The following is a 25859-nucleotide window of genomic DNA, read 5'->3' as shown; positions in this document are numbered from 1 at the left end:
AATCTGAACTGCTGTTTGGCGCATAAGCAAAAACAACAGTCAGAACCCGTCCCCCCACACGAATGCGGAGGGAGGCCACCCTCTCGTTCACTGGGGAAAACCCCAACGTGCAGGCACCGAGATGGGGGGCAACAAATATGTCCACCCCAGCTCAGCGCCTCTCACCAGGGGCAACTCCAGAGTGGAAGAATGTCCAGCCCCTCTCAAGGAGACTGGTTCCAGAACCCGAGCAGTGCGTCGAGGTGAGTCTGACTATCTCTAGTCGGAACCTTTCAACCTCGTGCACAAGCTCAGGCTCCTTCCCCACCAGAGAGGTGACATTCCACGTCCCAAGAGCCAGCTTCTGCAGCCGAGGATCGGAACGCCAAGGTCCCCGCCCTTTACTGCTACCCGTTGCACAATGCACCCGACCCCTTTGGCCACTCCGACAGGTGGCGAGCCCATCGGAAGGGGGACCCATGTCGCCTCTTCGGGCTGAGCCCGGCCGGGCTTCATGGGCAAAAGCCCGGCCACCAGACGCTCACCAACGTGCCCCACCTCCAGGCCTGGCTCCAGAGTGGGGCCCCATTGACCCGCGTCCGGGTGAGGGAACAAGAGATCCAATAATTGTACTCATCATAAGGGGCATTTTGGGCTGCGCTTTCTCTGGTCCCTCACCTAGGACCTGTCTGCCTTGGGTGACCCTACTAGGGGCTTAAAGCCCCTGACAGCATAGCTCCTAGGATCATTGGGACACTCAAACCCCTCCACTGCGGTAAGGTGGCAGCCAAGGGAGGGGAAACCACACCCCCTGCAGCTTAAAAACACAAATGCAAATATAATAAACATAAAGGCACAATAGGAAAGGACAGAAAGGTGCAGTGAGCATTCATTCATTTTATTGACAAAATTATTTCACAAGGCTTTTGTTAGAGGAAATAAGGCCAAACAGACTTTAAAATCCAAAAACAAAAAATTACCATGAACATACTACTACTACTTTATTTATAAAGCACTTTAAAACAACAGCAGCTGCAACAAAGTGCTGTACAGAAAATAATCAAACATTTAAAATTGAAAAATCAAAAGATTACAATACCATTATAAAATGGAATAAGATTAAGTCTGAATGTGTTAAAATCCAAGGAATAAATGTGACTTGAGGCAAGTTTCAAAACTTGACAATAAATGGATCTTCTAATATGGAATGACAAAGCCTTCCATAACTTAGTAACGGCAACACTAAAAGCTCTGTCTCCTCTGAGCAGGAGCCCAAACCTGTTTCGGTTCAATTTGCATGTTATCTAAGCCATTAAGTGGCCTTTTTTTGTGCAGTACTATAAAGCTTGATACTCCACATTACTCCAGACTTTTTGAATTGAGAAAGCTTCTTGGAGAGGAAGTGAAACGTCTTCAAACTTCAGAAAAGAAGTCCAGTTATTTGTTTTTCACTTTTTTTTCTTTTGGAATGATAATGACCAGGATGATTGAGAATAGTCACCAGCATACTTCTTTCACATAACTAGCCTCTTTCTCCTACTTATCAGAATCTGGATAAAGTGATACAGAGACCCAGACATGCATGCAGGAAACCAAAAATATTAATTTATGATACAGGGTACACCAGCTTATAACAACATGCAGACTTTGCATTGTTACCCAGAAATGACCATGCCATATGTATATGGTGTTACTCTTTATTTTTTTCAGGGATTTTATAGACAATGTTGTTACATTATTGATTTGTTTATTAGCAGTTCAGGGAATGCAGTTAACCTAGACTCGTGTGAAGAGACTGGATTTCATCCAAACTCTTTCTATCAAAGATTAAGTGGGAGGACTGTTACAATTTAATATGAATCACATTTGTGTTTATAGCAATACACGAGATAACTCTGCTCTCAACAAAAGAATTGACACTTGAGACTAAATAGGTTCCCACTCAAAAAGAATGTATGAAGAGTTCCAGTCTGTAAACCTTTTGAAAAAGTTTGACTTTTGCACTTTAATAGTGGTATTTACCAGAGGTTCATGTGTGAAGGTCCTGATGTTGGGGACAACAACTTTTCTGAAGGGGAATATGTGACAGGTTGAAATTACAAAATTATTAGAACATTTAAAAAGCGTTTCAGACATAGGGTAAAATAAACAGTTAAAAAAGTATTTCTAATTATATAGTGAAAGAGGTGAAATGATTTATATTTCACATTTTTTATATTGTGCCATTTAAAAACATTAACATGTTACAAGAAGTGTTAACACCGAGAACACATTTAACAGCTCATTGAGACTCCAATTCTCCTCAGGTCGAACGTCTTTGTCAGAAATGTTTTGAACACATACAGAGAAGGGTTTGGCATTCTTTTGAATAAAGTGAAATTATGAAGACGTTGGCTTCATCTCTGTTCTTTAATCAGCTCAAAAGTTACCACATACCTCTCATAATAATGAGCTGAGGGTGCAACACCAGAAGGTCAGCAGGAACTCTGAAAACACGTTCCCTCCACATTCTTCCATCACCAATGTCCTCCAGCAGCACTAATGCTGCCATCATTCCACAATTACATGCAACACAATCATCACACCGTTCTCTCCTTGGAGGAGAGCGCTTTGTGCCAAAGTCAAAGCCCGCTTTATCTATAATTCCTCACTCAATGTGATTGTCACACTTGTTAAAGCGCCCTGCAGCTTAGAAACACAGTTGCAAATATCTTTAACAAACAGAAGCAAATCAAAGTCAGACTACAATAACAGGACAGAATGTTGCAGATTTTTGCTAGGAGAAAAAAGTGGACCAAGGAACTGGGACCAAACTAAACAAATCCAGCATCAGAAAAGTGACATGAACAGACTTGAAATGCACTTTATCAATGTGAGGTGATCACTAATCACTACACTAAAGTCTGAGGGCATTATATCCATTTAATCTCTGTTCAGACACGCATTTCTCCCTTAAAAATAAAAATATATTTTAAAATAGATTTCTAGGAAACAAATTATGATTTTTTTCCCCTCATTTGTTTCAACAAAACATCTAAAAGAATACCTTTTAAGACCTGTATGAGTTCTCATGTGAATTTTTAACCAGCTTTCAGTCGCAAAACTCTTTCCACAGGTCACACATTAGAAGGGCTTCTCACATTTGTTCGTTCTCATGTGACGTACCAAGTAATTGTTTTTATAAAACCTTTTTCACAGGCTTCTCACCTGAGTGAGTTCTTATGTGTTTTTTTAAATCTCTTTCACATCTAAAACCTTTTCCACATGTAACACATGAGAAAGGCTTCTCACTTGTGTGAGTTCTCATGTGAGTTTTTAAATAGCTTTTGTTTCTAAACCCTTTTCCACAACTCACACAGGTGAAAGGCTTCTCACCTGTGTGAATTGTCATGTGACTTGCCAAACAGTGTTTCCGTTGAAAACCTTTCCCACATGTTTCGCATGAGAAAGGCTTCTCACTTGTGTGAATTGGCATGTGATCTTTTAAGAGGCTTTTACGTATAAAGCGTTTTCCACATGTAACACACATGAAAGGCTTCTCACCTGTGTGTATTCTCATGTGAATTTTTAAATAACTTTTGTTTATACATCCTCTTCCACAACTAACACAGTTCAAAGGCTTCTCATCTGTGTGAGTTGTCATGTGACTTGACAAACACTGTTTCCGTGGAAAACTTTTTCCACATGTCTCACATGAGAAAGGCTTCTCACCTGTGTGAATTCTCATGTGAATTTTTAAGTAGCCTTTACGACTAAAGCCTTTTCCACATGTAACACAAATGAAAGGCTTCTCACCTGTGTGTGTTCTCATGTGATATGCCAAATCACATTTTCTTGTAAAACCTTTTCCGCAGGTCATGCATGAGAAAGGCATCTCGTCTGTGTGATGTTTCATGTGTTGGACAATATGCATTTTTTGTGTAAAACTCTTTCCACAAATCACACATGAAAAAGGCTTCTCACCTGTGTGATTTCTCATGTGAACTTTTAAGTTGTCTTTTTGTCCAAAACATTTACCACATGTGACACATATGTAAGGCTTCTCACCTGTGTGGGTAATTGTGTGAATTTTTAAATGGCTTTCATCCCTAAACCCTTTTCCACAACTCACACATGTGAAAGGCCTGTCACCCGTGTGAGTCATCGTGTGAATTTTTAAATGGCCTTTATCTCTAAACCCTTTTCCACAACTCACACATGTGTAAAGCTTCTCACCTGTGTGAGTCATCCTGTGAATTTTTAAATGGCCTTTATCTCTAAACCCTTTACCACAACTCACACAGGTATAAGGCTTCGCACCTGTGTGCGTATGCATGTGACTTGCCAAACACTGTTTCCGTGGAAAACTTTTTCCACATTTCTCACATGAGAAAGGCTTCTCACCTGTGTGAACTTGCATGTGAATTTTTAAGTAGCCTTTATCTCTAAAGCCTTTTCCACATGTTACACACGTGAAAGGCTTCTCACATGTGTGAGTTATCATGTGCATTTTTAAATTGCTTTTTTCTATAAACCCTTTTCCACATGTAACACACGTGAAAGGCTTCTCACCTGTGTGAGTTTTCATGTGCCTTTCCAAACAATGTTTCCATGGAAAACTTTTTCCACATGTCTCACATGTGAAAGGCTTCTCACCTGTATGAATTCTCATGTGAGATCCTAAATACCTTCTATCACCAAAACTCTTTCCACAGTTCTCACATGAGAAAGGCTTCTCACCTGTATGAGTTCTTATGTGAATTTTCAAACAGCTTTTTGTGGGGAACTTTTTTCCACAGCTCACACATGAGAAAGGCTTCTTAGGCTTGTCTGTTCTCATCTTATTAAGGTGACCTTTTTGAGAAAGGTTTTTACTATTAATTTTACAAGAATTAATATTTTGGTCAGGCAGTGGTTTTGAAATGTCAGCAGTGTCTTTTGGTTGTTTGGTTTCCTGACATCTCTCATTTTGCTTCTGCTCTTCTCTCCTTTTTCCTGTTTGCTCATTGTTTCCTTCCTGATCCTGGTTCTCAACTTCTGAGGGGGCCTGAGAGAGGAGTTTGTTCCTTCTTTGTTCTTCTTTACTGTGGACTCTTTGCACGTTAGAAGAAATCATTAAAATGTTATCAGTCTCCCGTTTCAGCACAAGTTGCTTTTCAGCCAGACTGAGGTAGAGTTGCCTCTCTTCTTCTACAAACCGTTGATGTTCTTGTTCCTTTTTCTCCTCTTTTGTCTGCCCAGGTTCTGGTTCCTCCTCATCTAAAGTGGAGTTTCCTTCCTGGTTGCTGAGCTCAGTTTAAACTCCATCATCTTTACAGAGACATTTTTTGGGATCTGGGAAAAAAAGAGAAAAGCTTATAGATAGAGTTAAAGAATCTACTGTTCATTTTAGTCACTTGAAGAGAAAGTGTTGCAGGAGAAAGCTGGAATCAATAAATGTGAATCAATGTATATAACAACTCTGTCCTATCGGACCATTTTTTGTAACCTTTGAGTTTAATTTAACTTAGTTCTCCACTCCCAAAAGAATGTTTCATTAAAGTAGATCGGATATTGCTGTATCAAACGTTAAAGAGTCTGTCCCCCTTTTAATATCATCAGTATTGCAAAACTACCCTGCAGATAGCAGTAATGTTGTTTCTTCCCATTCACAAATAGATATCTTTGTTAACAGTGTGACTTCCTCATTGTGTTCTGCATTAGATAATGTAGTTCCCTTAAAAAAAGATTATTCACAGGAAGGTGGCTTCATGGTTTAATTCAGAGCTGAATTCTTTGAAGCACAATGTTAGGAAATTGAAGAGAAAATAGTGCTCTACACACCAAGAAGAATCCTACCTAATCTGAAAAAACAGTTGTATAAAAAGACCCTGTGCCAAACTAGAGCAGCATATTTTTTTATCATTAATTGAGAATAAAAATAATCCTAGATTTCTCATTAGTACAGTTACCAAACTTAGTAATAGTAATATAGTAGTAATATCGCCTTTATTGTCATTGAAAAATACATTACAATGAAATTTGCTTTCTGCATTTCAACCCATCCTCTTGGGGTTGGGTAACAAACTCTGGTTCTCCATGTCATCACCATCCACTACCTGCAATAAACTCTCTTAAAACCAGCTCTTTGTGTGCGTGCAGTGTCCGGGTTCATTCACAACAATTTCATGACAGTACGAGCCAGCCAAAGGATGAACCCCAGCACACACGTAGAATGATGCAGGAGCTAGTAGGATCTGCTCCGCCTCAGCCTGAGGTCTCCGTGAGTGCCGTCTGCCTTTGGATTCGCTCCTACTTAGCCCGAGGTCTCCGTGGGAGCCATCCGCATCTGGTTCATCTCGCCGGAATCGCAACCGGGGTCGCAACTGCGACGCTCCGCCTCTGTTCCCCTGGATCGCCCTCTACGAAGCCCGCCCAGCATTAAGATGTCGCTTCCAGTCGTCGCTGCCCAGCGTTAACTGTCGCCGCTGCCCAGCATGTTAAAGACTTTGCTGCCCAGCGCCTTCTAGTGCTGCCTTAGATCTGTCTTGTTCTTTAGGTTCCTGCGCAGTACGGGTTCCTGCGCTTTCCTGGCGCTCAATTATGTCCCGGCGCTTGTAAGGTTCCTGAGCTCCCTAGATACGAGCTGTGTCATGCTCCTTTATTTTGTCTTGGTTCTGTTGTTCATTATTCTTTCTGGTTCTCGTGTTCCTTGGTTTTATCTGGTTTATGCCCTCTGTAGTTTTGTTTTGGTTCTGGCTTCCCCTGGTTCCCCTGTTGTAGTTCCCCTGAGTCCTCCTAGTACCTCTGTTTCCCTAGTGTTTTAGTATTCTAGGTTTTGCCTTTTGTTTTCCAGCTTTGCTTTAGTATTCTAGTTCTTTAATTAGTTTTCCCTTTTTCAAATTTTTTCTTTAGTTCTTTTGTTCTTGCCCTAGTTTTCTTGTTTTTCTTCATGTTTAGTTCATGCCTTAGTTTTCTAGTTTTTTGCCTTTATTTTCTAGTTCTTTGTTTGGTTCTTTATTTTAGTCTTGCGCTCTATAGTTTCCTGCGCTCCATAGTTTCCTGCGCTCACAAGGTTCCAGCGCTCACTAGGTTCCAGCGCTCACTAGGTTCCAGCACTCACTAGGTTCCAGCACTCGTTTAGGTTTCTGACTCCCTAGTTTTGAGCTGTTTTCACACCCCTTAGTTCGTCTGGTTTGAGCTCTCAGTTTTTGTTTTGGCGTCTCCTGGCGTGTTAGGATGCCCTTTGTTCCTCAGTGTTTGGATTTCTCTGTTCCTGGCGTGTTAGACGCGCTCTGTTTCCCTGGCGTTTTAGTTTCCTTGGTTCCCCGGCGTGTTAGGGCGCCCTCTGTCCCCTGGCGTGTTAGGACACCCTCCGTTTCCTGGTGTTTGGATTACTCGTTTACAGCGTGTTTGGACGCCCTCGTTCCCTGGTGTTTCAGATTTCTTTGGTTCCTGGCGTATAGTTTCCCTCACGCCCCGGCGTTCCGTACGCAAGTTGTGCTCCAGCGTCTTCGTACGTTTGTTGAGTCCTAGCGTGGCCATACGTCTGTCTTTCCCCCTGGTGTTGCCGTACGTCTGTCTTTCCCTCTGCCGTTGTCGTACGCCTGTTTTGTCCCTCTGGCGTTTCCTTACGCCTGTTCCTTCCCCCTGGCGTTGCGCACCAGCTCCAGCGTATTTGTACGTCTGTGCTTCCCTCTGGCGCTGTCGTACAGCTGTTCCTTCCCCTGGCGTCCTGCACTGTAGTTGTGCTCCAGCGTATTCGTACGTCTGTTGAGCCCTGGTGTTGTCGTACACCTATCTTGTCCCTCTGGCGTTTCAGCACACCTGTCTTGTCCCTCTGGCGTTTCAGCACACCTGTCTTGTCCCTCTGGCGTTTCAGCACGCCTATCATGTCCCTCTGGCGTTTCCTTACGCCTTTCCCTCTTTTTTCTGATTTGGTTTGGTTTTGTTTTTTACCAGCTCTGTTTGTGCTTGTGTGCTGTGTCTGGGTTCATCCACAACAAATTCATGACACTTAGCAGTAATGACTTTATGGGATTCTTCATAAATAAACTTGATTCCACAAAAAAAAAATATTGGCATCCTCCAGAACATGATTACCTCGTCCTCAGTGAGTGAGGCAGCGTTGGAGGAATCTTTAGAACCTGCGCAGGGTTTGAACTGTTTAGAAGCAGTAGAGCTTTCTGCGCTATCTATAATTTTAGCTTCATCTAAACCTTCTACCTGCATGTTAGACCCAATCCCAACCAAGTTGTTTAGGGAGATATTCCCTTTAATCAGTGGCCCTATTTTGGACATGATTAATTCAATTCAATTTTATTTATATAGTGCCAAATCATGAAACATGTCATCTCAAGGCACTTTACAAAGTCAAGTTCAATCATATTATACAGATTGGGTCAGATTATACAGATTGGTCAAAAATGTCCTATATAAGGAAACCAGTTGATTGCATCAAAGTCCCGACAAGCAGCATTCACTCCTGGGGAACCGTAGAGCCACAGGAAGAGTCATCTGCATTGTACATGGCTTTGCTGCAATCCCTCATACTGAGCAAGCATGAAGCGACAGTGGGAAGAAAACCACCCATTAACGGGGAAAAAAAACCTCCGGCAGAACCGGGCTCAGTATGAACGGTCATCTGCCTCGACCGACTGGGGTTACAGAAGACAGAACAGAGACACAACAAGAGAAACAAAAAAGCACAGAAGCACACATTGATCTAGTAATCTGTTCTACATTAGATGGTAGTAGCGGGTGAGCCGTCTTCTCTGAATGATGTCACAGTTAACAGAAGGCCAGACCAGGTGTACCTACTATGAAGAGAAAAGAGAGAGAACAGAAAGTTAAAGCAGAAATGACAACACATAATGCATAATTGAAGAACAGTAGAACTCAATATAGTGAGAAAATTAGATCCTGATATACTCCAGTAACCTAAGCCTATAGCAGTAAAACTATAAAGGTAGCTGAGAGTAACATGAGTCACTAGTTATAATTTTTGTCAAAAAGAAAAGTTTTAAGCCTAGTCTTAAAAGTAGACAGGGTGTCTGCCTCACGGACCAAAACTGGGAGTTGGTTCCACAGGAGAGGAGCCTGATAGCTAAAGGATCTGCCTCCCATTCTACTTTTAGAGACTCTAGGAACCACCAGCAGACCTGCGGTCTGAGAGCGAAGTGCTCTGTTAGGAACATACGGGGTAATCAGAGCTCTGATATATGATGGAGTTTGATTATGAAGGGCTTTATACGTTAGAAGAAGAATTTTAAATTCTATTCTTGATTTAACAGGAAGCCAATGAAGGGAAGCCAAAATTGGAGAAATATGATCCCTCTTGTTGATTTTCATCAGAACTCTTGCTGCAGCATTTTGGATCAGCTGAAGGCTTTGAACTGCATTTTGTGGAATTCCTGATAGTAAAGAATTACAATAGTCCAGCCTTGAAGTAACAAATGCATGGACCAGTTTTTCAGCATCACTCCTGGACAGAATGTTTCTAATTTTGGCGATATTCCCGGAGGTGAAAAAAGGAAACTCTGGAAACCTGTTTAATATGGGATTTAAATGACATGTCTTGGTCAAAAATAACACCAAGATTTTTTACTTTATTACCAGAGGCCAGGTTAATGCCACCCAGATTAAGTGATTGGTTAAGAAGTTTATTTTTTGAGGACTCTGGCCCAAAGATTAAAACTTCGGTCTTGTCAGAATTTAGATGCAGGAAATTTAAAGTCATCCAGCTTTTGATGTCATCAAGACATGACTGCAGTCGAAGTAATTGATTGGATTCATCAGGATTTATGGATAAATATAGCTGAGTATCATCAGCATAACAGTGGAAATTAATCCCATGCTTTCTGATAATTTTCCCTATCGGAAGCATATATATAGTAAAGAGAATTGGTCCAAGGACTGAACCCTGTGGTACTCCACAGGTGACCCTAGAGTTTGAGGAAGATTTATTATTAACATGAACAAATTGGAATCTGTCTGACAGATAAGATTTAAACCAGCCTAATGCTTTCCCCTTAATCCCTACAGTATGTTCAAGTCTTTGTAGGAGAATATTGTGATCAACTGTATCAAACGCAGCACTGAGATCTAACAGGACAAGTATAGACACAAGTCCATTATCTGAGGCCATGAGAATATCATTAGTGACCTTCACCAGAGCTGTTTCAGTGCTATGATGAGCTCTGAAGCCTGACTGAAACTCCTCAAGTAGGTCATTACTTTGTAAATGTTCACAAAGTTGATTAGCAACTACTTTCTCAAGAATTTTAGATAAGAAAAGAAGATTAGATATAGGTCTGTAATTTACTAACTCATCTTGATCAAGAGAAGGTTTCTTAAGTAAAGGTTTAATAACAGCTACTTTCAAAACCTGTGGTACATATCCATTTACTAAGGATAGATTAATCATGTCTAAAATAGTGCACCTGATCAAAGGGAATATGTCCTTAAACAACTTGGTTGGGATTGGGTCTAACATACAGGTAGAAGGTTTAGATGAAGCTAAAATTTTAGATAGCTCAGAAAGCTCTACTGCTTCTAAACAGTTCAAACACTGCGCAGATTCTAAAGATTCCTCCAATACTGCCTCACTTACTGAGGACGAGGTAATCATGTTTGGGAGGATGCCAATTATTTTATTTTTAATGGCATCAATTTTATTTATGAAGAATCCCATAAAATCATTACTACTGAGAGCTAAGGGAATGGATGGATCAACAGAGCTGTGGCTCTGGGTAAGTTTGGCAACTGTACTAAAGAGAAATCTAGGATTATTTTTATTCTCTTCAATTAATGATGAAAAATATGCTGCTCTAACTCTGCGGAGGGTCTTGTTATACAACAATAGTCTGTCCCTCCAGATTAAGTAGGATTCCTCTTGGTGTGTAGAGCGCCATTTTCTCTCCAATTTCCTAACATTGTGCTTCAAGGAACGCAGCTCTGAATTAAACCAAGGAGCCAGCTTCCTGTGAATAATCACCTTCTTTTTCAAGGGAGCTACATTGTCTAATGCAGAACGCAATGAGGAAGTCACATTGTTAGCAAAGGTATCGATTTGTGAATGGGAAGAAACAGCAATGCTGCCATCTACAGGGCATTTCTGCAATACTGAGGATATTAAGAAGGGGACAGACTCTTTAAGTTTTGATACAGCATTATCCGATAAAAATCTACTATAATGGAACCCTCTTTTGGGGGTGGAGAATTCAGTTAGATTAAACTCAAATGTTATTAAAAAATGATCAGACAGGACAGGGTTGTGAGGAAATACCGTTAATTCTTCACAATCAATGCCATATGTCAGCACAAGGTCTAAAGTATGGAGCCGAGAGTGCGTCGGTTCATGCACATTTTGAGCAAAACCAATTGAATCTAGGATAGTTTTAAAGGCTACACTAAGGTTATCACATTCAGTGTCAACATGGATGTTAAAATCACCCACTATAATAACCTTATCAGTATTTAACACCAAATCAGATAAAAAATCTGACAACTCATCCAAAAACTGAGTGTAAGGGCCTGGTGGACGATACAAAACAACAAACAGAAGAGGTTTTATTGCTTTGCAGTTTGGATGAGGGAAACTGAGGGTTAAATGTTCAAAAGAACTGTAATTATTAGTTGGCCTGGGACTAATTAATAAATCAGACTGAGAGATAGTTGCCACTCCTCCTCCTCTTCCCACAGATCTGGGAATGTGGAAATTTGAATAACTGGAGGGGGTTGACTCATTTATACTAACGTAGTCCTCTTGTAGCCAGGTTTCTGTGAGACAAAACAAATCAATCTGATTATCAGAAATCAATTCATTAACTAACAAAGTCTTTGGAGGGAGAGACCTTATATTTAATAGACCACATTTTATTATTTTATTTCTAGGTTCAAGGTGAACCATATTGATTTTTATTAGGTTTTTATGATTTGTTCCTTTTAGATCAGTTTTTGATCTGTTAAGTTTTGGCCATGGTAAAGACACCGTCTCAATAGGATAATGGGTGGGTAACAGTACAGAAGCTGCAGAGAGGTGTGTTAAACTACGGCTCTGCTTCCTGGTCTGGACCCTGGGTTGTCAGCATTTAGGAGAACTAATAAATCCGGCCAGATTCCTAGAAAGAAGAGCTGCACCATCCAAAGTAGGATGGATGCCGTCTCTCCGGATCAGACCAGGTTTTCCCCAGAAAGTTCTCCAGTTATCAATGTAGCCCACGTCGTTTTCTGGACACCACCTAGACAACCAGCGGTTGAATGATGACATGCGGCTAAACATGTCATCACTGGTCAGATCAGGCAGGGGACCAGAGAAAATTACAGAGTCCGACATAGTTTTAGCAAACTCACAAACCGAAGCAACACCAACTTTGGTGACCTCTGATCGGCGTGACCGGGTGTCATTACCGCCAGCGTGAATAACAATTTTGCGGTATTTACGCTTATCCTTAGCCAGTAGTTTTAGGTAGGATTCTATGTCGCCTGTTCTGGCCCCTGGTAGGCATTTAACTATGGTCCCTGGTTTCTTTAGTGCCACATTTCTTATTATGGAGCTGCCAATAATTAAGGTCGGCTCCTCGGCGAGATTGTCGCTCAGAGGGGAAAATTTATTAGAAACGCAGATGGGTTGGTGGTGATCTGGGGTCTGTAATCTAGAGCTATGCTTCCTACGAACTGTCACCCAGCTAAGCTACTGCTTTAGGTTCGCTACGTGAAGTTACTCTATGCGGCTCCGCGCTAGCAAAAGAGCGGCTATCAGCTGGTTTTTCAACAGCACGGAGCCGGGTCTCCAATTCTGACATCCTCGCCTCCAAAGCTACAAAAACACTACATTTATTACATGTACCATCATCACTAAAGGAGGCAGAGGAATAACTGAACATCTGACACAGAGAGCAGCAGATAGGAGACTTAGTCAGGGACGGAGAAGCCATTATGAGGCTAAGGCTTGGCTAGCGCTAGGCTAACGCTAGGCTAAAGCTAGGCTAACGCCCTATTATCACGCCAAAGAACAAACCGTGTGAAACACGAGGAGTTCCCAAACGTGATGAGCAGCCACAGACAATGTTTTAAAAGTGCTTATGTTTGGAAACAGATGTTACAGCAAAGAGGTTTAAAGATAAAAAGCAAGAGAGCCTGGAGCAAAGCTCCGTCGTTCACACAGCAACAACAGGAAGTGACACAATACGCCTTACCGCAAACAGGAAGTCCGCCAGGAAGAATGTCCCATCTATTCCTTTTTTTCCCCCTCAGTGTCCTGTCTAGAAATGTGGCAATAAGAATTGATGTCCTAATGCCAAATAGAGCTCAACAGATTTTACTTTCACAAGTGAAGCAGTCAGCTTTCGCCATAGTGCTCTGCTTGATTCATGCATGTAAATAGTTTTATTGTGATTCCTGCGGGGAGTGTTTCAAATTATGTGGACATTATAATGGGAAAGTAGGAGAGTAAAGGAAGTAAAAGAAGAGAAAAAAGAAAGAAGATGTGAAAGAAAGATGTGATAGGAGGAAGAGAATGATAAAACGTCTTCAGTCTGCTTCATCACCTGGGAAGAGATGTAAAAAGAACAGCACAACCAACAGATACATATAATTTAGCAACGGTATCAAGGTGTTACTTTATTTTATCTGTTATACTATATTATTATTTAAACTGACAAGTATAATGTGATAGCTGAGAAAAGAAAGTAAATAAACAAATTATGGGCTTTCTGTATAGAGTACCTGGAACCCAGCACCCGTGGGTACTTGTGAGAGTGCACTTGTGTATGTAAAATTTATCCAGAAGAAAAATGCTTAAAGCCGGGCGTACACTGTACGAGTTTTTCCCCTTTTCGGGCCGATTCTTCAGTCGTGCGAGCATTTTTTGAATCGGCCGAATTTCAGCTTGATCGTAGAGGGGGGGAGGAGGGGGGACTGGCTTCTCACGACTACCTCCCGATCAGGAATCGGACGATCGGTGAAAATCAAACATGTTTGAAATTCAGTCGGCTGTCGTGAGGTTTTCGTGAGCGCATCCTGCTGTTCAAGCAGAGCTACGAGGGGGCGCCCTCCCCTCCTCTCCGTCCCCGCCAGCGGAGGGAGGGAAGCGGGCGTCCCTGAAGCGACCTCCGCCCGGCCCGCTCGCGGGGGCATTGGGGAGGGCGGCAACGCGCTGGCTGCCTGTTTCGGCACTCCTCCGCGGTCCGCCGCCTGTTTCAGCACTCCTGCGCGGTCCGCCGCCTGTTTCAGCACTCCTGCGCGGTCCGCGCTGGCCCCCTGTTTCGGCACTCCTCCGCTCGCGGGGGGGGGGGGGGGTTATGGGGACGGGGGGCGGCCGCCGGTGCGTCTCGTCCCTCCTCTCTCCCCTCCGTTCCCCCGACGCCCGGTGCCTCGTGCGGGCCTCGCCAGAGCTGGGCTCGAACCCCTGCTCTGGGCTCTGGGTCACTGTCACCCACCGTCGCTCGGCTGCCTCTGCCACCACAGCGAGCGGTCCCACAGGGGACACGACGTACAGTGTGAGCAGTCCGGTCTCGTCCGAGCGTCGCGCTGCACAGATCGTGAGCGGTGAACTTTTTAAACCCCGCGGTTCCCTCGCACAGTTTGAGATGTATATAAGTACCACGACTGAAAAACTCGTACAGTGTACGCCCGGCTTAATAGTGGTTGTGAAAAACCAAAGGCCCACCTCCCCCGAGGCATGCGCTGGGGGACCCATAACCCCAGACCCCAAAAGGGGGCCCCCAAAGCAGGATGCCCGAGAGGGGCTGTCGAGGGACCAAGCAGTACATAGTGGAGGACACAGGTGTTGAATTCCAAAAAGTGGGTTTTATTTACCCAAAGCACAAAAATATTTAACAAAGTCAGGAATTAAACTGGCATGCCATTAAAAGAGGTCAACTGACCGGTCGCAATATTTATTTATTTATTTATAATTTTAAAAAATTATAAATAAATAAATAAAATAAAGTAAAATAAAATAAGACCCTGGCTAGTCAGCCCGCACGAGCCATCCAGAACCCCTCCCCCCAGACGAAACCCGCACCGGGAGACGGCATGGACCAAGACCGAGACAGGGGGCTGGACAAAGAGTCCTCCAAATGTCTATATCCACACACCCCAACCCCCCCATCCGTAGATGTAATCCCTCCTCAAAACCTAACATTCAAACAACTCACCATACATACAACAATAGACATCCAGGCTGGGCTAGTCCCCAATCCTTCCTCCCCTCCCCCCAGTAGCAGAGTGCCAACCGAAAAGAGCATCTGCCATGAAATGTTAATGTCCATGCTCCCCCTACCAGCTCAACAGGCCCCGAGCCCCCCAGCACACCAGAGGCCCAGTGCAAGGGCAGACATCAGTGCGTGCGCCGGCCGAGATCCCAAGCGGCATACCCCATGGAACCTGAACCCACGAGGCCCCACCGAGGACACACCCCAGGCGACACGTCCGTCACCGCAGAACCCCCCCAAGAGCGCCGCAAGCGGCCGCTGTAGGCCGCCCCTAGGCCTCCCAAGCCCCACCCAGATGGGGGCAATAGACCCCGGGGTCAGACCCACCAAGCGCACCACTACAAGTGCCCCCCCACCGCCCCCTATTCCACTAAGTGATGGTGCCGATCAAAGGAGCCCAGAGAGATCGATCAGATGTGGATGCAGATGTCTCAAGATTAATATGATCCTACAAAAGATCTCTATACTGATTAATACTGAGATTTTCCTTACTTTTCCAATTCATGAGGATAGTTTTCTTTGCGATACATAATGCAGTGAAAACCATGCAACCTTTTTTTTTCCCAGAGGGCTTTCCTCAAAGTTACCCAGCAAGCAAACAGATGAGGAAGGTGAAATTTTACAACTTAGGCACTTTGATAAGTCCTTGCATATATGTGCCCAGAACCTGGACAAGTGTGCATAACCATAACGCATGAATATGATTATCAACAGGATTGCCTATTTAGACAGTATTGTTTTTTTTTTGGGGGGGGGGTATTTTTGTTTAGTTTATAGAGTAATCTGATACTTTTGAGAAAGATTGTAGTAATCTAATTACTTGGGAGAGGGAAGAGTTTGAGTGCTGGAGATAGATTAATACATCATCAGCGTAAAGAATAATCTTATGCTCTATTTTCATGCATTTTATAAAAATTAAAAAAAAAAAAAAATTTAACCAGTTTATAAAAAAAATTGCCTAAACCAAATTTATGTAGAGTAGCGAATAAAAAATTCCAATTTACTCTATCAAATGGTTTTTCTGCTTCTGAAGACAATATATTGGTTTTAATATTTTTACTGTAGGAATAATCAATTAAATTAAGTAATCTGAGTGCGTTTGTGGATGAGTGCCTTTCTCTGATGAAACCAGTTTGATCTGGATGGATTATGAGAGGAGCTACTTTGTCTAATCGGTTTGCAAAAGCTTTACAGATTATCTTAATATCCACATTAATTAAGGATATGGGACAATAACTGGTGGGAAACATAGGATCTTTGCCAGGCTTAAGCAGAAGACTGATGGTAGCAGAATTAATTTTAGCTGGAAATCTGCCTTTTCCTGAATTTCCTGCAACATTCTGTGGAACATTGGAGCTAGAATATTCCAGAACTCCTTATAAAACTCAGTAGGGAATCCATCTGGGCCTGGAGCCTTTTTATTGGGCATGCTTGTTAAAGCTTCCTGAACTTCAACTGTTGTTAGCGGGGAGTCCAGCGTCATTCTTTGACTATCTGATAATTTAGGAAGTGTAATTTTATCCAGAAATTGCTTGATGTCATTATCTGATTGATTTATCTGTGATGTGTATAAGGATTTGTAGAAATCTCGGAAGGTGTTGTTTATACAATCCGGATCACTTACTGTATTACTAGAGCCTGGTAGATCATTGTATTCCAAGTATGAAGCCCACTGTTCTTTGAAAAACTTTAAAAATTCTTCATCTTTAAGCAGTGACGTATTAAATATCCAGCTTATGTTTTGTGGGGTTATTTTTTATTAATTAGGGTTAAAGTAACAGGAGCATGATCACTGACAGCAATAGGATGAATTACAGCCTCTGAAACGTCGGACAGCGGCGAGCTGCTTATCAAGAAATAGTCCAAGCGAGAGTAAGAATGGTGGACATTTGAAAAAATGTATTTTCCTTACTATTAGGATGACAAGAACGCCATGCATTGCAAAGACCAAAATCACCCGTGTATTGTTTGACTACATTTAATGACTGCCAACTGCGCTGAGTCCCTGTTGTTTTCAACCTGTCTACATCGTCATTTAGACCAATGTTGAAGTCACCCCCAATAATTAGTGAACAATCCCTGTGTTTTGAAAATGCGTGGAAAAGTATGTGGAAGAATTATGGTTCATCAATATTTGGACCATATATACTGACAATACATAACTTCTGGTTATGAATAGTTATTTTAATGATGAATCTACCTTCAGGAACTATAATTTTCTCTAATATTGTAAAACTAACGACATGATTAACCCATTCTTAGTAAAAGGATATGTACCACAGTAAGTAGTTGGTAATCAACTATGTGAACATTTACAAATAAATTAGCTATTTGAAGAGTTTTAGTCAGGCATCAGAGCTCATCAAAGCACTCAAACAGTTCTGGTGAAGGTCACTAATGACATTCTCATGGCCTCAGATAATGGACTTGTGTTTATACTTGTCCTGTTAGATCTCAGTGCTGCATTTGATACAGTTGATCACAATATTCTCCAAAAAACACTTGAGCATACTGTAAGGATTAAGGGGAAAGCATTAGGCTGGTTTAAATCTTATCTGTTGGACAGATTCCAATTTGTTCATGTTAATAATAAATCTTCAAACTCTAGGGTTACTTGTGGGGTACCACAGGGTTCAGTCCTTGGATCAATTCTCTTTACTATATATATATATATATATATATATATATATATATATATATATATATATATATATATATATATATATATATATATCCAATTGGCAAAATTATCAGACATCTTTGAAAAAGATTGGGCATGCTTTTTAGAACTTCCTAGATTTGAACTGTTTGAACTTCCTGGATTTGAATGGAAATTAATGTGATTAATTTCCACTGTTATGCTAATGGACTCGGCTATATTTATCTATAAATCCTGATGAATCCAATCGATTACTTAAACTACAGGCATGTCTTGATGACATCAAAAGCTGGATGACTTTAAATTTTCTGCATTTAAATTCTGACAAGACAGAAGTTGTAATCTTTGGACCAGAGTCCTCAAAAATAAAAATCTCCTTAACCAATCACTTAATCTGGATGGCATTAACTTGGCCTCTGGTAATAAAGTAAAAAATCTTGGTGTTATCTTTGACCAAGACATGTCATTTAAATCCCATATTAAACAGGTTTCCAGAGTTTCCTTTTTCAACCTCAGGAATATCGCCAAAATTAGAAACATTCTGTCCAGGAGTGATGCTGAAAAACTAGTCCATGCATTTGTTACTTCAAGGCTGGACTATTGTAATTCTTTACTATCAGGAAGTCCACAAAACCCTACTTTCTCTTCTTTATAGTGTTTTCTGGAGTGTTTTATCATTAGTGATTGCCGTATCTGGCATTCCGGGATTATGTGCACCGAAGAGGCATACTTTTGGGTCTCTAGTGCCGATTTTTCTGCTACTTCTGACACTCTTTAAAGCGATAAGGGGAGACCTCTTTGTCCGCGACTCCGAGCCCATTGTTTATACGCGGACTCAGCTCCTGGGACTGCTGCCCTGCTCACCAACATGCTGAGAAACCTGTGATAACTGCTGAAATACGGAGGAAAACAGAGATGCTGCAGGGGCGGCAGGACTAAGCGGAGGAAGAGTTATTTACCATCGGTTGTCACGGGAAACGTTGGAACTCTCCGCCCGAAGACCGAGGAGCTCGCAGCTCTAACCCGTTTCCAAAGGAGGTACAGAGACGTTAGCATTATGAGTTTCACGGAAACGTGGCTAAATGAAACTGTAACGGACTCAGTGGTCTCACAGGACGGCTTTAAACTCATTCGCACAGACAGAACTTTGGCGGAGAGCGGAAAAAAGAGAGGAGGGGGGCTGGCGGTGTTTGTGAATGAGAGATGGTGTAACGCGGCGCATGTTCACGTGAAGCAGCAGATATGCTGCTCGGATGTTGAACTTCTCGCAGTGAGTTTGAGAACTTATTACTTGCTGAGAGAGTTCGGCCACGTGATCATGCTCTGTGTTTATATCCCTCAGTGGACACCACCGCCGCGTGTGAGCGGATCCACGCCACTGTAAACAATCTGCAAACACGCGCTCTCCTGCTGATCACAGGGGACTTCAACCATGCCTCCCTCCGTTCCACCCTCCCCACGCTCACCCAGTACGTCACGTGTAAAACAAGGGACAATAAAATTCTGGACCTTTTTTATGCTAACGTTAAGGACGCTTACACCTCCGCCCCCCTCCCCCCTCTGGGACGCTCAGACCACAACCTCGTCTATCTGCTTCCCCATTACATTCCACTGGTGAGGAGACAAAAGGCACAGAAGAAGTCAGTGAAAGTTTGGTCAGATGAAGCCAGTGAGAGACTGAAGGACTGTTTCAGAACCACAGACTGGAGCATGTTCCAAAGCTCTCATGGAGAGGACATCAACAGCCTGACTGAATGCATCACTGACTACATGACCTTTTGTGTGGAGAGCATCGTGCCAACATGACGGCTACGATGCTTTGCAAACAACCTCCGCTGGGTGACCCCTGAGCTGAAAGTCCTCCTGAACCAGAAGAAGAGGGCTTTCTACTCAGGGGACAGAGAGGAGCAGCGTAGAGTCCAGCGGGAGCTCCAGTGGAAGATCAGGGCAGCAAAGAAGGACTATGGGAAGAAGATGGAGGAGCAGCTGGCGCAGAACAACGTCAGGGATGTGTGGAGAGGTCTGAAGAACATCTCCGGCTTCGGGCAGAGGACCAGCAGGGCTGCAGACGGTAGAGACAGATGAGTTGAACACGGACAGCTGCCACCTTCAGAAGTTCTCTGATGACTCGGCCATTGTGGGCTGTGTGTCTGAGGGGAACGAGCTGGAGTACCGGTCGGTCATCATGGACTTTGTGGACTGGTGTGAGAAGAACCATCTGTGCTTAAACACCAGTAAGACCAAGGAGATGGTGATCGACTTCAGGAGAAGACCCCCACCTCACTCACCTGTGAACATCCAGGGGCAGGACATAGAAACTGTGGAGAGTTTCAAATACCTGGGTGTTCACGTCAACAATAAGCTGGACTGGACTCATAACACAGGCGCTCTGTATAAGAAGGGCCAGAGCCGCCTCCACCTCCTGAGGAGGCTGAGGTCCTTTGGAGTGAGCAGGCCTCTGCTAAAAACTTTCTATGACTCTGTGGTGGCTTCAGTCCTCCTCTATGCTGTCGTCTGCTGGGCTCCTGTCAGCGCAGAGAGGGACAGAAAGAGGCTGAACAAGCTGGTGAGGAAGGCCACTTCTGTCCTGGGCTGCTCTCTGGACTCAGTGGAGGAAGTAGCTGAGAGGAGGGTGTTGTCCAAGTTCACATCCATCATGGACAACACCTTCCACCCCCTGCACCAGACTGTAGAGGAGCTGAGCAGCTCCTTTAGTGACAGACTTAGACATCCTGTCTGTAAAAAGGAGCGCTACCGCAGGTCATTCATTCCTGCTGCTATCAGATTATATAACGCTGCAATATAATAGTAACCATAACTGTAACTATAACTGAAATAACTAATGTGCAATTCCATTTAATACTCTGTGCAATAATCCTGAAAGAAGTGACCACTGCTGCCATTACGCCTGAATATATGTCAATACACATGTATATAAGTCACCGTGAATGTACATAAGACATCCTCTGCCTTTTGTATTTTTTTATTTTTTATTGCAACAACTAATATGCAATTCTTTTTAATACTCTGTGCAATAATCATGCACAGAGAAATCACCATGAATGTACATAAGACATCCTCTACCTTATTTCCTATTTGTATATTATCTTTATTTTATCAGCTACTTCTTTTTGATCCACTGTATAAACGGGACACACTGTATATACCTGATACATCTTGTCCTACTTTGGAACCTTCTTCTTCTTCTGATTACTGATTACTGAGCTGATGTGACATGTGAATTTCTTCAATGTGAGATCAATAAAGCCTATCTTCGTCTTAATCTTAATCCAATGCTGCACTTTTATTTCTGATGTGTCTAACAACATGACCAACATTCATGATAAATTACAAGAGTTGCTGACAATCCAAAAAAAAAAAAAAAACAGTGGTTCATCCTGGGATCCTGTGTCTTGGTTCATTTGTGGTGGACGGACCTCCTGGTTAATAGAATTCTTTCTATTTTCTTTTTTGATTTTTCTTTCATGCTGTATTATTCCAATGGTTAAGAGAATGGTAATGAAAATGACTGATACCACTATGTTGCAGATCAATAATGATGCAGACTTGCTTTCTGTTTATGCTGACCATGATCTGGACAAGTATGACGTTTCTGAATTAAAAGATGATGACGGTACTGATGAAGATGGATTTTACATTACTTATAATGCTATAATGATCTAATAACTAAACCAGATGGAGAGTTGATACTCATTTTAAATTCAGTAAGATGTATCCTTTAACATTTTTTTCTTTCTAATTTTTTTATTTCCTATTTTATTTTAGCTTTCGCTTTGCTTATGTACTTCATACACAATAGGGCTTGGTCGTCATGACGTATTACTTTGTGTGGCCGCCATATTGAATGCCTCCGCGGCTCCGCCGCCGCTACTCAGACTACTGCCTATTACTACCGCGTACTGTACTCCCTCTCTCAGCCGTGTTTTAATTTGATTAATTTTACCGTAACTTCATTTCAACCATGGTAAACCGTTGCTGTGTTGTGGGCTGTAACAGCGCCACACATGATCGCCATGGGAAAAACATAGAAAATGGGTTAACTTTCCACCGCTTTCCTGCCTGGAGGCGCAACCACGGAGTCGTCGGCTCGCTTGGATCGCGGCTTTAAGACGACCGATCAAAACTTTCCACAGTATCCCGATGTCAATGAGAGTGTGTTCCCTGCATTTTCATTCTGGTAAGTTAAAGATGCACAGTTTTATTTTATAGCCTACATTGTTTCTTTCCTTCAGCCGCGACACCACATACATGCACATAAATACTAAAACGGCAGCGGGAAAAGGCTCAAATACGTGAGAAACCCGGAGGGTTTAGGGAGGGCTGGCAGTTAACGTTACTAACTAAACCTTTGAAACACATAGCTGCTAGTTAAAAGTACATTACATGTGTGAGTGGTTGTTAGCACTAACGGTTAGCAGGTGCCAGAGCGCGTCTGAGCACAGCTTACCTTTGTACGAGTTACCGTGTTCCCACTGTTTGCTGGCTTTATGATCTGCAGCTCCTGAACCCATCCATTCGTAAACTGCACATGAGACTCCAAGGACTTGTAGCTTTGGAACTTTTATGAAGTATAGGCGCTCACACCACAAACAAGGTAGCCGAAGACGTCCGATATGCAAAACAGTGGCAACAAGTCGTTGTCGATGCTCCATAATAATGCTGATTTTGTCAACATACCGGTCCCTGGTTTCTCTATTTAATGTGTCCCGGTAAATTTCAGATCCTTTTCGGGATTTTAACATATTTTTTCTATCTATTCTTTCTCAACTCTACTTCTACGTCTCTTCGTTCAACAACGTTATGTCAGAGGTATTTTAACGTTGCCATCAATATGGCCGCCACGTCCCACAATGCAACGCAGATCCCGAGCCCTATTTCCTCACAGTGTTTGAAAAATTGTCTTTATTATGTGATGACTTCAGAATCAGAAGAAAGGATTGTTGTGGAATATTTTATTAATGTATGTAACTCTGATCATATCTTCTCTGGGTGCCGCTGCATCACTTTCCCGTGTGAAAGAAGCTCTGCTTACAGATTTACTGTGTTTCCACATCCAAGGACATTGTTCTCTGAAGATAACTCCAAATTTCTTTGTTAACCCAGCATGTATAAAATTATAGTATTTTTCTAATTGCTCTGTTTCCTGATTGTGTTAGGGGACAGAGACATTCAAACGTTCATGCCTTTGAATATATAACTTTATATATAATTTTATATATATAAAATATAAGAACTTCATTAACACTTGGTAAAATGTTAAAGCTCTTTGCCCCTATTCTTAAAATGTAAGTCTTAGTCGTTTTAAGACATGTTAAATTTTTTGTCACATGCCTACTGATGAGCTTCTTTGATCAAGAAGCAGAAAGAAGGAAAGCCGTTGGTGAAGCAGCTCTTTCTGTCGGATAGCGAGTTCAGCATGGAGCCAAACAACTTTCCTCTGATCAGTAAAACCTTAGTAGCTTAGCTGCTGTTTCCTACCTATTCGCTGTAAGATTATCAGGGGGATCCGGCTGAAATCCAGCAGTCTGCGCTCATCCTCCATCTCTTCCTCCGGCTCCACCAAGACTTCTTTCAACTCCGTCAATCTTTCTTCAGCAGCACTTTCTGCTCGTTGCTAATCTCTCTCTGGGGCTCAACCCAACACCTTTTCACCACAGACATTCACACGTTGCCCTAAAGCACCACAACCCGCCATCAAACCAGCAACTTTAGCTACACAACAACACCATCACACCTCCTGCTTTGCTACGAGAACCACAGGAACTGTGGAACGACGTCAAGATGGACGTCAGCACGTGCGCAGCAGGCTTCTTCTTCGTGGGTTTACTGCGGTGGACAAACAGCTCTGGTGAGCATTACCGCCACCTGCTGGTGAGAAGTTTAGTTCACAATGGCATCGTGATTCAAATGTTAAAGAATTGAACTTGTTTGAAAACACGATAGGTCATTCTCTTCATAATAATTTTCTCTTCTATCAGACGCAGCACTGTGTAAATACAGCGGTGGGTAGTAACTAGTTACATTTACTTAGTTACATTTACTTAAATATCTTTTTGAATTAAATGTACTTCTAGGAGTATTTTACTGCACTGTACTTTTCACTTTTATGCCAGTTATTATGACTCAAGCATCGCTACTGTTGTGTAAAACTTCTGGCTACTCTACCTGTTGTGAGGAACTTCATCAATAAAGAACTGACTGGTTTTAATCAAAAACGCACTTTCTATCTGCGGCGGTCATTGAGCCATTTGGAGGTCAAATCAACGTACAATAAACAGTACACATTGTCGTTGGAAGTACTTTGCACTGTTATACTATACAAACATTAACTGCTGTAAGTATTGGTTTAAAGTATAATGTTAAAAACCATATTACATAAAACCTCACATTTGTCTGTCCGATTATGTATTTATTTTAAATACCACATCCGCTGTAATTATTCTCAGTACTTGACTAGCCTTCTTACTGAATACTTTTTAACTCTTACTTAATTCTTGGCTGAGAATTTTTTACATGAGTAAAAAAAATTGAAGTAGTGCTACTCTTCCTTGAGTACACTTTTCTGAGTAAGACAGAAACTTCCTAGACCGCCAGCTTCCCCTAAACCCCCAACACTACCTAGTGTTAGGCGTGAACCACAGCCACGGCTTTTGCTGGTTATGCGTCTTGCACCTTCACCATCTGTTTCTGTCGTGATGACGGCGCCAGCTCCACCTTCCCCTGTGTACCTGTGGCCGTTACATCCCATCCAGTGGTTTTAAAGATCTAATCACAATCACAAACTGTCAGGTAAAGTTGATTTGGAACTTCTGGTCTACGTCTAGAATCCTCAACCCTGGTGCTCTGTCCTTAATATTTTAGGTGTTCCTGCTGGAGCAGACAACCCATCTAAAACACAATGACTGTTCGTCTTATACATCAGGGTTGAAGACTTCTGATCTCTATTCTGTGTCCTCCAGGTAATTAGTGCTTCAGGTTTTTTCACAGAGCGTTTTGTTTTACCTCAGGAGTTAAAGCAAAAATAACCAGTTTGACTGAAAATTTCTTCTAGTCAGCCCATATATTACCGGGCTGTGGACGTCATGCCACATTAATTACCTCACTTGCTTATTGTGCAAAGTCAACTTTAAGCAATCTGGTAGTTTTAAAATATCCATTGACAATTCCTGTATCTCTCCACCTTCCAGCTTCAGAGCCTTGGTATCATGATGGACAGCCTCTCCACCCTCTCCTTCACTTTCCACATCCATAACATCACCTGTAGTGGCCTCTTGGAATTAACAGCCAGACACAGGGAGTTCCAAACAGGTGTAGTTTAATCTTTACTTTTCTTGTCATAGACACCATGAAAACTGTAGTATGAAAGACAAAGATACACAAATGTTGGACATGCTGATCTCTTGTAGAAAATGAAAATATTAATGTTCACACATACAAACAAGAATACATTGTGTACTTAACTCATCAGCATACACAGTTTTGTTTGTAAACCAATAAACCTTACGTTCTACTGCTTCTTAAATAAATTTGTGACCTCAGGTACCGGACCACAAAGAAAGGTTGTAAGGATTACCAGAGGCACAGGTTCCAATTGAATATGGTTTATTAGTTTTACATGACAATGGGAACAATTAACATGTTTTACCGTGCAGGGAAGAATAACCACCTTAAACATAGGAGCCTATGCTGGCCTGGAATCCTGATAGCCGAGAGGAATAGTTAAAAACCCCAATTAAATTAACTAGACCATTTGGAGGAGAACTACTAAAGAAAACAAACAAAATACCCCTCGGTGTCTCCCAACAATAACACACTCACGCCACAAACCCTAGTGCATACAACACAAAAGAAAAGAACTCTTCTCCCACTAGTCCCCCTCAACCCAATCTAAATAAAACCAGCACAGGACCCAGGGACAGCATAGGACCTCAGGTGAGATAAAACCACCCCGGGGAGCTAAACAATAAAAACTCTCCCCTGCATTTGGTTAAAACTAGGAATAAATAGCTAAAATAGGGTCTAAG

The 25859-nt window shown here is 42.3% G+C and overlaps 3 protein-coding genes across 4 annotated transcripts in view; 1 reads left to right on the top strand and 2 right to left on the bottom strand.

Moving 5' to 3' along the window:
• LOC118560256 (NLR family CARD domain-containing protein 3-like) overlaps window positions 1-23658 on the bottom strand; it is an 88037-nt gene extending 64379 nt beyond the window's left edge. The window contains exon 1 of the mRNA XM_036131169.1: window positions 23480-23658. The gene's annotated coding sequence lies outside the window, so the exon portion shown is untranslated. The remainder of the gene's footprint in view (window positions 1-23479) is intronic.
• LOC118560255 (protein NLRC3-like) overlaps window positions 1-25859 on the top strand; it is a 943592-nt gene that overhangs the window by 696495 nt on the left and 221238 nt on the right. The window lies entirely within an intron of this gene.
• LOC105924457 (gastrula zinc finger protein XlCGF57.1) lies at window positions 1552-23481 on the bottom strand. 2 transcript variants are annotated; one of them, XM_036131173.1, is made up of 3 exons: window positions 23314-23481; window positions 5157-5292; window positions 1552-5051 (listed from the first exon to the last, which is right to left on the bottom strand). In XM_036131173.1, exon 3 carries the CDS (start codon window positions 4796-4798, stop codon window positions 3158-3160), a length of 1641 nt encoding a protein of 546 aa, XP_035987066.1. In that variant the 5' UTR covers window positions 4799-5051; window positions 5157-5292; window positions 23314-23481; the 3' UTR covers window positions 1552-3157. The 2 variants fall into 2 exon arrangements, with proteins under 2 accessions (XP_035987066.1, XP_035987065.1); XM_036131172.1 differs by having other exon boundaries at window positions 1552-5292.

This window comes from Fundulus heteroclitus, unplaced genomic scaffold (genome assembly GCF_011125445.2).
Source record: "Fundulus heteroclitus isolate FHET01 unplaced genomic scaffold, MU-UCD_Fhet_4.1 scaffold_41, whole genome shotgun sequence".
NCBI lineage: Eukaryota > Metazoa > Chordata > Actinopteri > Cyprinodontiformes > Fundulidae > Fundulus > Fundulus heteroclitus.
Note: the sequence above shows the minus strand (reverse complement) of the source record. Positions and strands in the feature narration are given on the sequence as shown.

What these genes read in the sequence shown, in the direction of transcription:
- LOC105924457 (XM_036131172.1), bottom strand. Translation starts at nt 5,074, where the DNA reads ATGATTTCTTCTAACGTGCAAAGAGTCCACAGTAAAGAAGAACAAAGA.